The 16,422-nt window shown below is 45.2% G+C and overlaps 1 protein-coding gene across 3 annotated transcripts in view; it reads right to left on the bottom strand.

Annotated features, from left to right (window-relative positions):
* Positions 1-1,230: 1,230 nt before the first annotated feature.
* prkcg (protein kinase C, gamma) overlaps positions 1,231-16,422 on the bottom strand; it is a 16,971-nt gene continuing 1,779 nt past the window's right edge. For 2 of the 3 annotated variants that reach the window (XM_049731505.2, XM_068651883.1), the window contains 17 exons: positions 15,592-15,680; positions 12,590-12,812; positions 11,412-11,443; positions 11,216-11,298; positions 10,464-10,575; positions 10,189-10,317; positions 9,948-10,104; positions 9,471-9,672; positions 8,384-8,575; positions 6,481-6,654; positions 6,160-6,251; positions 5,724-5,786; positions 5,389-5,527; positions 4,246-4,326; positions 3,850-3,957; positions 3,629-3,769; positions 1,231-2,667 (listed from right to left, as the gene is read on the bottom strand). In XM_049731505.2, coding sequence (XP_049587462.1) covers positions 2,506-2,667; positions 3,629-3,769; positions 3,850-3,957; positions 4,246-4,326; positions 5,389-5,527; positions 5,724-5,786; positions 6,160-6,251; positions 6,481-6,654; positions 8,384-8,575; positions 9,471-9,672; positions 9,948-10,104; positions 10,189-10,317; positions 10,464-10,575; positions 11,216-11,298; positions 11,412-11,443; positions 12,590-12,812; positions 15,592-15,680 — 2,179 coding nt within the window. In that variant the 3' untranslated portion in view covers positions 1,231-2,505. Of the gene's footprint in view, positions 2,668-3,628; positions 3,770-3,849; positions 3,958-4,245; positions 4,327-5,388; positions 5,528-5,723; positions 5,787-6,159; positions 6,252-6,480; positions 6,655-8,383; positions 8,576-9,470; positions 9,673-9,947; positions 10,105-10,188; positions 10,318-10,463; positions 10,576-11,215; positions 11,299-11,411; positions 11,444-12,589; positions 12,813-13,980; positions 15,295-15,591; positions 15,681-16,422 lie in introns of those variants that run through there. The other variant, XM_049731506.2, reaches the window with a different exon arrangement.

Raw genomic sequence — 16,422 nt, 5'->3', positions numbered from 1 at the left:
ACCTCAGGGCACCGGTGTCACAATTGTCACAAGCAGGGCGAGGAAGGGACGGATGGGGTAGGGTGGCAAGACCGAGAGGAGGGATGAAAGTGGCGTCACAGATGACAATGAGCGATGAGCTACATGCATGGGAAAAGGGGGGGAGGGGGCTGGCGCTTGGGGCAGTGAGGCCCCGCTGCAGTTGCAGCTGCAGCTGCAGCACATGTCGACGCCTGCAGCGTGTGCCATTCACTCTTCCAGCATCATTCACTAGTGATCCTCGATAGATTTAGTTCTCCGGAAGACTTGAGCAGAGCTGAACAATTTGATCCGGTTCAATCAGGCCAAGATTCAAACTCAGGAAGTCTTGACGATGAAGCAGACTTGCTAGCTTTTAATTTTCTGGCTAGACCTGTTTCATGTTGACTATGGAATCTCGATTTAATGGATGCCAATATAAAGAATTTTGGACATAACAGATAGGAAATAATGACTAGAGCAGGCTCACATAGCTACGTGTCAGCCATCTTAGCAGGGGCAACCATCCCATTAAAGCAAATAGAAAGCAATGCTCGTTAGATTAGCATCGCCGTTGGCACACAGCCAAAAGGAGTGTACCAATTTGTATTTATGGATGTTTCGGCCTTAATGAGCCTAACAGGCATGTTTTTGTAATATCACATATAAACTCAAGACAGGGAGCCCGAGCCAAGATTCAAAGGCAGCACGTCTGGACAAATGTGCACCCCACAACTGCACATCATGTTGCCTTTCCTGTAGTCTTATCAACAGATATAAAAACAACAACACCTTTTTGACAGGATGATTAAAAGCCAAGTAGCTAAAAAAAAAAAAACATAAAATCTGATTGCGAAGGGATGCGAAGGACAGGTGGGGGAGGGGGGAGCGATGAAGGGCAGATACAGCGCAGGGCATAACACGAGCCGGGGAAGCACACAAAGCCACGGCAGAACTTGATGAGATTTTAATGTCAAGGTCAACTTGTTAGAATCTCTAAGGGGGTATTAGTCCCATCAGCGTTGTGGAAGGGAGGCGGGGCCAGCACAAGGGGGGGGGGGGAATGAGATGTCCGAGAGAGGCTTTTGCTGCTTTGGCAAGTACAGTACTACACTAAATAGAAGGGTCAGCAGCTTCTGTGTGTGTGTGCGTGTGTATGCGCTTGAGGTTGCACTTTTGTGCGTATGTGTGAAAGCGGGAGTGTCATGACAGAGAGGCGATAAGGCGAGAAGCTTTTTGTTTCTCCGCAGCTTCACCGCTGCTCTTTATTCTTCTTTATGGTTCCATTTGCACTCCCCCCCATCACAATCAAAACATGGACTATATACACACAGTCACGAGCTAAACCTTTGGAATTGTTTGCGCTATCTTAAAAAACAAAAAAAAAAGATCAGATCTAAATTATGGGGTCATTTAAACTCGGCTCACTGGGAAATAATCTGAAAGGAGCGAGATGTGCCAGATAAGGATGACAAAAACAAAATAAACATTACCTGTGAGGTAAATTTGCTAGCGCGCTGAATTTTCTTACAAAGAACAAACGAGCACCTTGAGTTGGCTATGAAGGATAATCAAATAAATGCGCAAGCAACATTCCATCCAGCCACCTGGCCAGGCTCAGATAGCGCCCGATGACAGTTGACGCTATTATTTGCTCACCATATTGAACCGCTTCCGTTTTAATTACATCTAATCAATGAGGATGCCGGGACGTCATCCCGCGCTGGAAAACTGCACGGGCATACATAGCCCCAAGAATAAATTTGGGCCTTATACGGTGATAGGTAAAAATAATGACAGGAGTTCAGATAAGTTCGTCTGATTTGAGGCGGTTAAGGGTGACAATGACAAAGACAGCTTTTGAAGCTCAAAGCCAATGTCAGCGTGGCTTTTAAGCGGGTCATGTGGGGTCATCCTGTCTGTGTGTGCGCGTGTGTGACAATTTTGGAGGACGACGACTCAGTGCACTTCAACCGAATGTCTGTCTACAATTAAATACATCAAATGACATCCTGTACATTCCGAAACCAAAACTAAAAAGTCAAATTAAATAATGAGAAACATACATACAATGTAAAAACAAAAGTAAATAAAATCAACAAAAACTAAATAAAATAAATACAAATACTTAACAAATAAATACAATAAAAAATCACAAAAACAAAAATCAAATAAAATTACCACAAAATAAAAATCAAATACAAACACCATTTCTTTTCTCGTCTGATGCCACCGATATGGAAAAAAACCCCGGGCTAACCGATTCTTTAATTTGTGGATTTTTATCACAATTAATCTGCTGTCCACATCACAGCGCAAAATATTTATAGGAACCTCTATGAGAATAGAGTCAAAAAATATATATAGTCTAGATAGTTTGCATGCAAAATGATGACATCATACTGCTATTATTTCTAAAAAAAAAAAAAAAAAAAAAACACGCCCTGCTCTAGGATGGACACGCGAAAGGCGGCGATAAAAAAAATGAAACTATTGTCGTTTCGGCTTTTATACCGCGGTGAGGGGAGAGGGGGCAAACTCGGGGTTGAGGAAGGAGAACCCCTGAAAATCTTCCTGGTTGACGGCCGCCAGCACGTCTGGGTCCGAGGGAGTAAGCACCGACGGGGCTGCCGTGAAGAACTTGTCGAAGTTTTCCCCTTTTTTGCCGCCCTGTTGGAAGTGAGCAGAGAAATTTTGTGGTGGATGAAAATATTTTCTTTCCAGCCAATCGGATTTCAGACTCTGTATGTCACCATGTCAAGCTATTTTGACGGCAATGTTCTTTAACCAATTGAATTCCAGATTTGTCTTTAGTGAGCTGACCAGTGTGACGTCACAATTGTTCTGTCCTCTGATTGGTTGGGCTGAGCTAAAGCTCATTTCGACTTCTGGTCAACTGACAAGAATGTTACATATTATCTTTTGCTATTTCCTCTGGGCAAATACCAGTTTGGAGAAGTCTTCCGAGTAGATTGCAAGCATCTCCTGTGCTGCTCCTGAGCAGTATGATTCTTTCTTTTCTTTCTTTCGGCTAATGGGCCAGACCCCTCAACCTCTGAGTATGATCGGGCCAGCTAATGATGACAGATATTTGCATCGGGAGGGAGCAGGTGGGAACGGGAGGTCAGGAAGGTCATGTCTGTAATGGCTGAAATGGCAATCAAAGTTGAAAAGTTGTTGATGTGCGAGTGGGCTGGAGAAGACCGTGGCGATCTTGCCTTTTAATTACGTCGGTTTTACATTATCATAAAATGTATCAAAAACCTGACAATAACTGAATATATATATATATAATAAAAAATATACATTTTACTTAACAGAGATGCTGATCATAAAATGTATTCTTGTTTGTATAACGTCGCAGATGTTAGTTGAATAATTTTGCTCTGACCAACCTATAAGAGGACAGAAAATATGCTGATGTCATCCAGGGCCAGTGAAGACACATGTGAAATCGGTTAAAAAAATAGTCCCATTGTTAATATAGTTTAAGGAGAATACACTGTTTGGAAAAAATAAGACAATATTAGGATTTAGGTTTTAGATATCAGTCATTGGTGAGGAGAAACGATGAAAATAAAAAGTAAGGTGACGCAGAGAGGAGATGAAGCGGTGCCAGGGTTGGACTGACTGATCTGGGGATGAAGGGTGGCGGGATCTCCAGCCTCTCCAGACGGTCCCAGTCCATCCAGCGGAAGAAGGGATGCTCCCTGATCTCGCGTTCGGCGTCCTCTCCGCCGCCCAAGCGCTTGGCGGGGTGCTTTGTGAGCAGCTTTGGGAAAGCACACAAAAGCGGGAAATTAAAGACAGAGTGGGACAATTCTCTTCTCGATTTGTTTTCGGCGCACGTACTCCCTTGCAGATGGCAACAGCTTCTCGCGAGAGACTCTTGGGGTAGGAGACGCACTGTTCCATGATGGACTGGAAAAGCTCCTCCTCATCGATGCCGTCAAAAGGTGGCTGGGGGGGGCGGAGGGGGGAGTTAAATGAAATCTCTGTAGGGGGTGCTACAGAGCCATTTCTTGGACAAAATACTTAAAAATAAAACATTACAATTTTTGCTGGGTCGGGTGAGTGCAAAATTGTATGTGCTTGTGTTTAGGCCTTCAAGATTTTTTTTTTAAGTATGAAGATACAAATAAAATGAAAAATAAATAATAAATAAATAAATAAATATTAATATAATTAAATAAATAATAATAGAATCTACAAAAACTGCAGGGCCCTAAAAATAAAACAATATGATACCTGTCCTGCCAACATTTCGTAGAGCAACACTCCGTAAGACCACCAGTCCACGGCTTTGTTGTAGGGCTGATACGCCACAATCTGCAAAAAGAAAAAAAAAAAATGGGTCACACGTCACATTTTTGCCTCTCTGCTGTCTAAACTTCTGAAAGATGTCAAATAAAGATTTTCGGAGCTTAAGCAGCCGATGAAACGAGTCACATGCTGTCCTGTCGTCAGGTACCTGGACTTGTGAGAGTGTGAATTTGGAATTCAACTCAAAACACCCAGGCGGGGGATTCGGGGATGACACTCGGGCCCCGGAGTGATGTGAGAGAAGTGAATCTTCAGGGGATGAAAAGTGTTGTGTCGAGAAAGAGTAACCCGAGGGAACGTGTTCCTGAGTGTGTGTGTGTGTCACAAGGGAACACGTTCACGGCCCCCTGGGGGAAGTTTATTGTATCGCATCCAAAATGTCAAACGCGGTGCAATCAATGAGTGTTTACATAACAGAGTCAATACTCAGGGGCCCCGTATGTTTATCAAAGACGTGCATAACAACAGTCACGTCCTCCCTTTTGTCTCTCCCCGCTGTGCATGTCTGTGCTCCTTCAACCCCCCCCCCCCTCCTCGACCCTCCGTACTGTAAACACGATTCATCACAAAGACTTTTTTTCTTTATTCAGTTTTTGCAGGCAATCTGGATTAATTTGTGTTTGAGATTTTCCCAATAGTTTTCGCACCTTTCTCACACCTCATCCGTCAGACTTGTCAAGCGCAATATGAGGAAAGTGAGGCAAGGTCTGTGAAGGACAGCGCTGCTTTTGTGACAGTGCGTCTTGCACCTTCCCGGCTGTGCTAATTGAATCAGCTAATGGCTGACAAAAAAAAAAAAAAATGCTGACAAAGATCACAAGGGAGGTACCAAGGGGGATTGCAACAAAGGGAAAACTTTGGCGGCGATGACTTGACATACACATTGTATCAATTTAGCCCATTTATAGTGATGGGAAAATGAAGCTTCATGTTGGCTTCAAGAACCAACTGCTGTATTTTTTCACTCCTCCAGATGGCACTGTTGCTTTAAATAAAGGGGTGTAAGAAATTGTATTCACTCTCTTTTCCGACTGTTGTTAATAGAAGTTCCAACGTGTGCGGGCTTACCTCGGGGGCGATGTAGTCTGGGGTGCCACAGAAGGTGTGCGTGGTGTCCCCCTCAAACATGCCCTCCCTGCACATCCCAAAGTCAGCAATCTTAATGTGGCCCTGGCTGTCCAGCAACACATTGTCCAGCTTGAGATCCCTGTGCAAAGGCGGGAGGGATGGGGTGTGGGGGGTGTGGGGGGTGTGACACACGCCGTATGACTCATTTTGATTAATGCTGCAAAGCAGCTTGAAAAGAGTCCTCTGCTAAGTAAGACAAGAGCCGTGTGGCTTTGCTCACTGCACTGCGGAGGAACCACTCAGGCCCCCGAACGTGACATAAATCAGCTTTTTACCTGTAGATGATCCCTTTGCTGTGGAGGAAGAAGAGCCCCACCGCAATCTCTGCTGCGTAAAACCTGCAGCCAGAGAGAGAGAAGGAGAGACAAGGAGAGGGCGAGGGAGGGAGGGAGGGAGGGCGTGCTTCACTGCATGTATCGGGAAATAAAAGTAAATCAAAAGCGGAAGGATGACACCAAGAGGCGGCGGGGTGATGAAAGGCGGCGCAAGCAAGGAGATGAAAGGCAAATCAAAAATTGAGCAACAGGCCATGAATTAGTTTTGGATGATTGATCAAAGATTATCGGATGACGCAGATGAGAAGACGAGATTAGTTGGAGGAGGGAGCCGCTCCTCCAGCGGAGGACTTTGTCGAGAGTCGCCAGGAATAATGAACAAAGCGGCCAGATAAGTGTGCGGCGCCAAGACGAACCAAAAGATAAGCGCACATACGCGGCGTGAGGCTCTTTGAACTTCCCGACGATCTGAATGTGAAACATCAGGTCTCCTCCGTTGACGTATTCCATCACGTAGTACAGGCGATCCTGTGAAAACACGACGACTTCATCGACTAAAAAAATTCTGCGATCGGGTGGGCAAGAAGAGCCTCGTTCGCCTTTGAACGGGACAAGACAAGGAGCTGCTGTAGGCCACGACTCATGCCGGGACGCTCACACGCAGACGAAGTGACTTTGGCTCGTGACATCACTCACTAGGCCACCTAGATGAATACATTTGAGATCATTATTGTTCAAACCAAATACAAACACACACCTCAGTCTGGAAGGCGCAGTAGAGCGAGGTGAGGAAGTGAGGACGTGTCTGGAGTGCCAGGACCCTCCGTTCCACCAGGGCACTCTCCGTGTCCTCGTCCTGGAAGAGGACATCTTTCTTCAGGACCTTGACGGCAAAAAGACGTTCGCTGCCTCGCTCTTCAGCCAGCAGCACCTGAGGGGAGGAGAAGAAAAGTTGACATTTCATTAAGTGCTGCTGAATGTCGCCGGGCGTCCATCTGGCTCCTTCCCTTCTTCTACACGCACACACACTTGTGTATAAATTGTGAAATTCTTGATAGCAAATAATTTTCAAAATAAAAAAATAATCAAACTGTGTGTTATGGGATGTTATCAGATTGTGTTCATGTCCCTAATTTTGTGACCGATGAGTGTGTGTGTTTTAAAGAGCACAACAACAACACAGTACAGTACTTAGCTAGAAGGCTAAAAGCGGAATATTTTCCAAGCTGACTTGAATGTGACTCAGACTACATTTCTCCCCACCGTAAGGCTTTTTGTTCTTGCCGCGCTTTTGCACGTGCCCACCGTGGCGTGGTCAGTGTGTCATAAGTGCTCTGTGTCATCCCACCGCGGGCATCGCGGGCCTCCTAAAAAAATCAAGCACGTGCAGCCACTATTCGGACGCATGTCTATGCTTGCTGTGCGCCGTCATCATGCTGGAATGACTAAAAATAACATTTAATTAATGCTCGCCGCCATATTTCAAGGCACATTAATGTCAAAATGGGCAAAAGGAAACTGCAGCTCAGGGTTGCTCTTAAAGCTAATGTATATGTTGTGACAATGGTAAAGGATTTTAACGAAAGAACCATCAAAGAGCCCCGGACTGACAAATAATCCTGGCGACATTGCTGAGTCGCTTGTTAATGTTTACTGTCTCTACAATTGTAATTTACTGAACAATTAAGTGGCCCTTGGGACAACAAAGACGTCTGTGTGCATGCGCTGAGTGTGTTTACACGGCTATTAATGACCTGCCTCACATTGACAGAAATCCTCTCCATCTCTGCCATCCAATACTGGCTTCCTCTGCTTATTGACACATTTTTTTCAAACCCATCCTTCATTAGTCACTAAAGAATTCTGAAATACTCTAAGATGTCATAAGATGGCACCAAAGCACTGTCTTAATAAAAAAGTAGTGCTTTGGTACCATCTTGGCGCATCTTTGTGCTAATGAACTCTATCGAAATGCCTGGCAACAATTGCCATGATTATTTTCACTCCCCACCTAAAAAGGTTTAAGTGCAGCAAAGCACTACGTTTGTCTAAATAATGCTATGCAATAGTTTTTCTTCCACTTGGAAATGCAATTGGTCACAGCATTAGAATGTTGTAAATCCCCCACATAGTGCTGCTTCTCTCTCTCTTGCCTCCTTGTGATCCCATTTCCTCTTGGCCATTTTGTCACTTCCCGCCTCCCAGTAATCCTCTCCTTTCCTATCTGTGTGGGCCTCCTTTCCTTCAGCAGCCTCAAGTCTCTCTGCCCCCCCCCCCCCTCCTTGAAACATCCATCTTACGTAAGTTGAGCTCTATTTCTCCCGTCCCCTGTTAAGACTCATCTGACAGTTATGAAACCGCACAGGGGAGCTGTAGACCAGGCAGAAGTACTCGAAACACCAATCTCTTCATCACGGCTCATCTACAGGAGGGGAGTGGAGAGGGATGGGGGTCAAAAGTGAGACTGGAGAGTACAGGCATCTCCAGGAGGAGAACCTGCTTGCCGGCCAGCCTGAGCTCACGACTTCCCACGTCACAAAAGACGCACACTTGAATTAATCATCGGCCACCGTTGCAGGGGTGGGACCATGCGCCGACGAGATCCCGTTTGAAACATGAAGGTCAATCCATCAAGAAAAGACGCAAAGGGAGAACTTTACCTTGCCAAAACTGCCTTTGCCCAGCACCATGAGGAAGTTGAAGTCGCGAATGCCCACTCTGCCCTTGCCCGGCCCATGAAAGTGGGCAGGAGGACAGGAGGGCACGGGGGTCAGGGGCAGGGTCACGGGTTCAGACGGGGCGGCCGCTCCCACCTGAGGCAGCGACGGGGCGACCCCGTCCGGCTGGGGCTCCTGCCGAGGGACGTGTGATTATTTTCGGTTCAAACACACAAACTTTGACCTCAAGTTCACCTCGCAGGGTGTTAAGTGAGGACCAAGGCTGCACCCTGCTGGAGAGAGAGTGAAGCACAGCCACAGCAGGAATCCTCAGTAAGATTTTTATTTAATGAGGAAAATAGCACTCTAAAATATTGTGCTTTTTATGAAAAATGGTTTGAATTAAAAAATAATTCAACACTGCTGTTTCTGGTGTGCCTTGACCACCTGATGGCAGTATAAAAGACTGATACTGATGATTGCGACAGCTCAACTCTTCTCAACTCATCAGAACGGCACTAATATTACTCGGTCTTTGCATGGGATAAAGGAAATAAGCTGTCATATTGTCTGTCTACATATGCTGCTTCACCGTTTGTGTTCAGCGTGTCGCTTGAATGGCTATAGCACTGCCACATATGATCGTATTTTGTTACCTCAAGAATTGGAAATCTGTTTTTTTTGTTTTTTTTTAGACCAAAACGAGTGAAAACACTGTTGAGGTACACAACTACCTCTTTGACAGCATCATCAATCAAAAAGCAGCATCATTATCTTTATAAAAGCAGATTTGGGGAAAATAGATTTTCTTGTATTGAATCTCATTAGATTGTGCTTGGCATTTTTGTTTTTATTTGCTAAGATAAACTCAAAGTGGCAGTAGAAGATTCCGACTGCGTGAGTCATAGCAGCTTGGTTTTATCGGGAGTAAATATTTGTAATGAGATAAAGGCCGAGCCAAGTCTGAGAATTAAGCGGCAGCGCATTAAAACGATAAGTGGCAGCATCCTCACTGTCTGCTCAATAAATATAAATGCATTAGTTGGCTTTTTAACCAAGAGGCACTCAATGTTTTTTTTTTTTTTTTTACCTGCAGGTCGGGATCCGGCACGGGGATGTTATAATACTCTCCCTCGTCTTGGTCCAGCAGCTTGAACCAGCCACTGATGGGACGCCGGAATATCTCGCTCACCCCGAAGGACAGTGCGCCCATGAAATCATTGCGGGACGTGCGGTCCCAGTCCCACACCTCCACTGACAGACGCCGGTCCCACTGGTGGCCGCGCACGGAACTGCACATGTGCAAATACATTTTAAATCAAATGAGCTCCTGATGTGTGTCACACAGAGGACTACTTTTTATCATGTAAAGGTCATTTCACATCATTATTACCTTTAAACATCAAAATTATTTCAGCTTTTTTCCAGATCAAATTTGTGTATCCCTTATAATAAATTTACAAATAAATACAATTAAACAAATTAAAAAAATATATACATAAAAATAAACGTATTCATTTAACTAAAAAGTTTACTAATTCAAAACGTCTGTTTGGCGTGGACTCACAAAGTAAAACTCTCATTCCAGACTGGATTGAGCGTGGAGCGAATGGTCTTGGTCTTCTGCTTGCTGTGGCTCTTGGGGTCGGGAATCAATTTGAGTTTAACGTACGGGTCTGACAGGCCATTTGGATCCATGGGCATCAAGTTACGAGCCTCCCGCACTGCAGAACAAATAACAGCGGCAGGAGAAAGAAAACACTGCCAGAGTCATTTTGTGCTTTTGTTTCCCTCCGGCGACTTCTCACCTGTGACAAAGACATCTTCCTTCTCGCCTCGAACCGTCAAGTGGATTCGGCCCCGCTTCTCTGTGTGGTCCTGGCCGCAAAGACTGGGGACGCTGGTCTCACACCGTCGATGGACGTTCATGTCACAACCTGTAAAGATTGCCGGACTAATCAGCTGGTACATTCAAGTCAATAAAACGATTTCAACAGGCAACAAAAACCTAAATCTTAGACCGACAAAAACCAGGTCAAAGTTGTGGCGCTGCTGGTGTATTGTTTTCTGAAGTTGTACCTACAGGTACATTTCATGCCCTGATGTATGAGGCCGTAGAGGAGCGAGCCACAGTGGTCACAGAAGGTAGGGCTGGCGTACGTGTGGATCTTGAATGTGTGGCGACTCCTCAGGTCCTGGAATGGAACCAAAAAAATATATATGATTGCCTCCATGACAGCAAGGACATATGTTTACATTTGGATTGGAATGCTCATGAATAAGACAGATGACATAAGGGCAGGCGTGGAAATGAGATCTGAGAACATGTGTGTGTGTGTGTGTATGCGGTGCAAAGAAGGATGATTCATTTTTATCTCTCATCATCAGCGCCCTCATTCTTTTCACCTTCCTCTCCTCTAGTGTATAGTTGAAAATCCTCCATCTTGCTGTGTGTGCACTTTTCACTCTTATCACACAAGCACACACATGCGCACACACATGCGCACACACACACGCACGCACACACGCACGCACACACACACACACACAAACACACACACACACGCTCCCCTTGACCCCATTTGCGATGCCGTTTATTAGGCCAGCCCAACAAAAAACATCATGAAGACAAATTATTCCTGAAAGTTAAAAAAAAAAAAAAAGGCAGCGGGAAGATGACGAAGGACTATTCTCGTCTTCCCACCTCCCGACGGTAGACAGACGTGACAAGGATGCGTCGGGAATTTACGAGTGAGCCAACCAGCCAGCTATGGAGTGAGTCATGCAAGCGTGCGAATATGATGACCGGTGCGCCATGAGCGGAGGGCGTCTCACATCTGGTCTGGGGGCCGTCACTGAGCCGGGACAGGTGAAGGTCACAAACTCGTGACATCTTTTGTGCACCACAAAGCTGCAAACTAAAAAAAAAAAAAGCAAAGAGAGAGAGGAAGAGAGATGGAGCAAGGGAGAGACGCTCAAGTCAGCAACTCCATCTGCGCAGACAAATAGCGACATATCGACCCATGCGTACCTTGACATTGGAATCCCTGTTTGCCGATGCCCCTGCGAGTGAGTGAGAAAGGCGCGCAGATTAGGCCAGTGGAACAATTAGGGTACAAACGCAATCTTCTCCACTAATTAAAAGAACAAACACAGATGAGCAAAACAGCAGTAATGTGATAAAAACAAAAACATTTGCTTTCTCTTTCCTCTGCAGTAGGGACAAAGTAAAGGCTTTGGCTCCTTTCCAGTTTCTCCTTTTAATTGGATAATTAAAGCCATTGATTGAGCAAAGCGCCCACTCAGCACTGACCTGCACTGAATCGAGCACTTTTGGGGAAGGGGCGACAAATAATACACGTGTGGAGAGGCCGAAGGGGGTCAGTCAGCTAATGTGCGTGCGTGGATGTGATGTACGGTAAGCGGCAGGTGAGAGACATTCTGCTTTTGACCAGCAGAGAGCACGAGAGAACCGGCTAGCACGCAGCAATTAACGCTCATTGGCTCACTTTGATGTGATCTGGAATCTGACTGTGCTCTTTGTCTATATTAGAAACATGATTAAAAGAATAAAATGATTCCCACGTACCGGTGACGCTCTTTTGTTAGGCTAAGTTGGTTGCTCGAAACAACCAATCAGAAGACAGGAAAATGCCAATGTCATTAAGCAAATAATAAGTGTGGAAGAAAATTGCTTTGCTTTCTTTTTGTAATGAACCTGAAATGCAACACTGGTAGGCGTGCGACGGTGCAGCCAAGATGGCTGCCAACATTGGGGGAATGTCCCGAAAACTAGCCAAAGGCTGCTGGCACATGCGCCAAGCGTCCTCCAACTTGCAGCCTCACCATATGTCGGACCGCACACACTTAACACACTTTTGAGTAGACATTTCGAGAAATGTTGCTGCATCAGTGTTTGTTGTAAAGGAAACGATCGAATTGAATCATTAGCTTGCGTATGTGTACCTAATGAAGTGTCCCGTGAGTCCTCTTTGAATAGAACGTGTTCTATCGTGTGGGCTTCAGCGAGAAGTAGAGGTTATTTGATCGCATGGGGTCAACGTGCTAGCTGATGTGGGCTGCCTCAAGGAAAGAGAAAGTAAAACAAAAAAAGTCGGATGCGGCAGTGGGTTGCCTGAGGAGGCGGCTTACGAGCTACCGGCATACTTTCTCCGAAAATGCGTGTTTTGCGTTGTGTTGTGCGCGTACCAGATGAAGTCGGTGCAGTGGCTACAGAAGGTGGGCTGCTTGAAGAACCGGGCCGTGAATTGGTGATCTTTCACTTCCACAATCCTCTTGTGCTTGAGGGCGCCCTTCCTCTGGAACACGGGCACCCTGGGTGGGGGCGAGAGGGGCGAGGGCAGCGGCGAGGCACCCGATGTCGGGGAGGCCAGTGTCAGCGGGGAAGGGGAAGCGGGAGTGGACATGGCGCCTGGAGGGAGGGAGGATGGATGACGGACGTCAGCGAGACACACGAGGCCTCGAATGTGGGACAAGAGGACGGAATGTGTGTTGGGTCATGTCGAGAACAAGCGGCGGAGATTATTTTTGCGCCTGCACGATCTAATGATCTGCATGGCACTTGAAGTTATCACGCTCAATTCCTGCTTGCCCATGCAAGTAAAAGATTGGTCAAGTCATTGTGGTGTAGAACTGCGCCCCATCAACCGGAGAGCTGTTTGTGAGATTTAGGAGAGGTGGAACAGAGTTGAGTTTTGTTGCCCGAGCGTGAAATCATTATTTTATAAGCACTTGATGGCGAACTTGACCTCTCGCTATCCTCCGCCATGTATCCAAAAGACCAATGAATACATTACATATTCATATTCTAGCAGAGTAACACCTGGTGTGATGCGTGTGGTGTGATGGTAAGGTTGAATTGAGACACAGAGTGGGTATGGGTGGAGGGCCAAGCATATTTCAGGGGGACAGTGCCCCGAAAGCCCCCCCTCTAGCTCCGCCAGTGTTTGCAAAGTAGAATAAGCTGTATGCACATTTTAGCATACTCAAATGCAAGTTTCCTTCAAATTAGGCAGAGAAACAAACTCTTTTAGCAGTAAAGTGACAGGCATGGAGGGAAAGGAGAGGACATAATGAAGGAGAGCAAGGTTAATTCGTGCACAGTGGCAAAGCGCTCTTAAGAGACTTTGAGTCGCTAAACAATTAACACAACTGTCCCACATACTGCCTGTCCAGCCTGCCAACTCTCTCTGTCTCTCTCGGTATCCCTTACATCTCCATCTCCCCACCTCTCGCCCCGGTCGCCATGTCAACTATACCTCCTCTGTTGCCATGTCAACAACACCCTCACCACCTGCTCCAGTATTAGCGCCTGGGTCTTCCCCCCCACAGCCTGCCATGCCCTTATTAACACTTAGTCCCATTTAGCACAAGAAGTTTCAACTGAGAGAGTCTCCAGGGAAAGGAAGCTACTTTGAAAAAAAAAAAAGAGTTATGACAGTAATACAAATGTAGCGACAGCAATTGATTTGAAAAACATCCAGCCTGTAGCACACAGTGATGGATTGATGACGCAAACGGCACAGCCACTATAATGCCTGTTCAATAATGCAAGGACACAAAATATATCAGGAAAATACCTGAAAATGTATTTTGGAGGAAGGCTTGAGCGATGGGTATCTTTCTTCACTTCCTCTGCCCTCACCTGTATAGTCACCTCAGAGATGAGGGGGAAAAAAAAGTACCAGGGGACACCCAAAAATACCACAAGTGAAAAGGAAACGAGCCGGCGCAAATTTAAAAAAGAAGGAAGCTTTCTCGACCAAACGACAGCAAGAGACTGTGATTCGAGTGTTCCCGGAACCAAAGATAGAAGTTGTAAATATCCGTTAACCCGCAGGCAGGGTGAGGAGGAGGACGAGAAAAGGAGAGGAGAGGTGCTACTCGCTTTCCAAGATTGGTCGCGTTTTTACCAAGAGGAGGACGGAAAGATAAGAGAGAGAAAGAAAGAGAGAGAGGACAGGAGAGCGAGAGATTGAGGAGACTAGCAAGCGATTCATTTGAAAATCTGGGTTACTTCTCTCAAGAGGGGCCGAGGGAGGTGGAGAAAGGGGGACGGATAAGGCAAAAGCTGCCATTTTTTTTTTTTGCCATCGTTCATGATCCAGTGCCGAACGAGTGCCAACTGCCTCACACGCCTTCTTGGAGTGGCAGACGGAGGAAGGAAAAGAAAAGCTGAGGAGGGGAGGGGGTTCGAGTGGAGGGGGATGGGGGGCTAGATTGGAAGAAAAAGAGCAGCGAGATGGACTGCTGGAGACTCACAGAAATAACTCAAGCGCGGCAAGAAAAGACGGCCGGTGGAGCTCGGAGCAGATGAGCGGAGGATCAACAGGCCTGTGAAATAAGTGAGGCTGTTAAACATCTGCGGCAATGCCGCAGTTCATTAAAAAAGAAGAAAAAAAAAACCACTTCAAGTTTCTTCACAGATCAACTTTTGCTCATCTAAGCATTGTTTGTAAAAATGTGGTTCAACTTGAACCAGCTGAGGACGGGGGTGAGGCGCGGGGAGCTGGGCCCTGCACGTGGGGGGCAAAGGTCGGGATTGGAGTGGGACGGAGAGACAGCGGGAGTGAGCCAAAGGGCCGAAGGTCTAATTAATGGAAATGTAGGTTATTAGTCTCCTGATGAGGACGCGGGCAGAGAATTAATTAACAATTATAATTAGCATGATTGTTAGAGAGCAAAAATAGTGTCAGGGAGCCAGATAAGAAAGCACCGGCGTGCACAAATGCGTGTTTGTATGTGCCGTCATCGGAGTGAACATGTGACGATAATATGATGTCATTTCAAAATTAATTATACGGAACCAGCAGCTGATCGTAACTTAGTGCCCCGAATAAAATATTGGTCGGTGTTCCATCAGTGTAGTACTGAGCCTTTTTTTTTTTTTAACCCTTTTAAGTCATCTTAACAATTTATGTAGCTTGTATGGATATAATATAATATAATATAATATAATATAATATAACATAACATAACATAACATAACATAACATAATATAATATAATATAATATAATACATAAATGTGTACTTTTCATTTTAGTGGAAGATCAGTACAAAAATGTTTCATTTTTCTTTGCTAATTTTGAAAGCTAGCAAGATTTTTGTAATTGTGTACATGAGGTGTGGTGAAAAAGTTCACACTCCAAACTTTGGGGACCATGTTAGTAAAAACAGAAGCTCACACACCTCGGAAGTCTTCTTTGATGAGCGGGAAATACAAGAGCTGTGTTTTCGTTGCCTTTTTGGGACATTCTCTCAGGATTTCCTTCCAAGCCCTGAAAGATATATATATATATAAAAAAAAAAAACATCAGCACACAATTTCACTTCATTAGTCCAACAAATAATTGTATTCATTACACTGGTGACTCGAAAAAGTTAATCCGAGATGGCTTTTTGTGTCCCTAAACTTATTTTTGACACTGATTACCAAAATGTATTTAATATTTTGTAGCGCTTTTTCTTTTTTTTTTTTTTTAGAAATTTTTAAAACTTAACCGCAATAGAGATTTTACGCTACCTCCAAGATCGGGCCGTGTCTCCATTTGCTTGTTCGCCAATGGAGAAGGGTCTGCTGTGCTTTTTGGCAGAGCAGCAACAAAATTGCGTGACGGTCAGCGGAGACGTTTGGCAGGCGATGAGGCGAGCGTCAACACGAGCAACTAAGTGTGAACAAGCACTCGCTGCATAATTGCGCCATTGTTGCTCATCAAACTCCTCCAACAAAAAAAGTGTTACAAGTTGCCATCACAACATTTGGAGACAGCATTTTCAAATGAAACCAGAACATTATAATCTTGGGCAACGAAGTTCTGTCACGACCAATTTCAACAAAGATTTAAAATGGCGTGACATATTTTTTTTGTAGTAACCTATCACCTATGTGTTTCTGCAAAACTTGCCTAGTTGCTGTTTTGTGAGTTCTATTACGCGGGCCAGAACACTGCTAAAGAAAAAAATAGTACTTTGGCACCATTTGGTGAGTTTTTGCACATGACTTGATTAAAAGGACGTTTC

Source organism: Syngnathus scovelli, chromosome 9, assembly GCF_024217435.2.
Source record: "Syngnathus scovelli strain Florida chromosome 9, RoL_Ssco_1.2, whole genome shotgun sequence".
Taxonomy (NCBI): Eukaryota; Metazoa; Chordata; class Actinopteri; order Syngnathiformes; family Syngnathidae; genus Syngnathus; species Syngnathus scovelli.
Note: the sequence above shows the minus strand (reverse complement) of the source record. Positions and strands in the feature narration are given on the sequence as shown.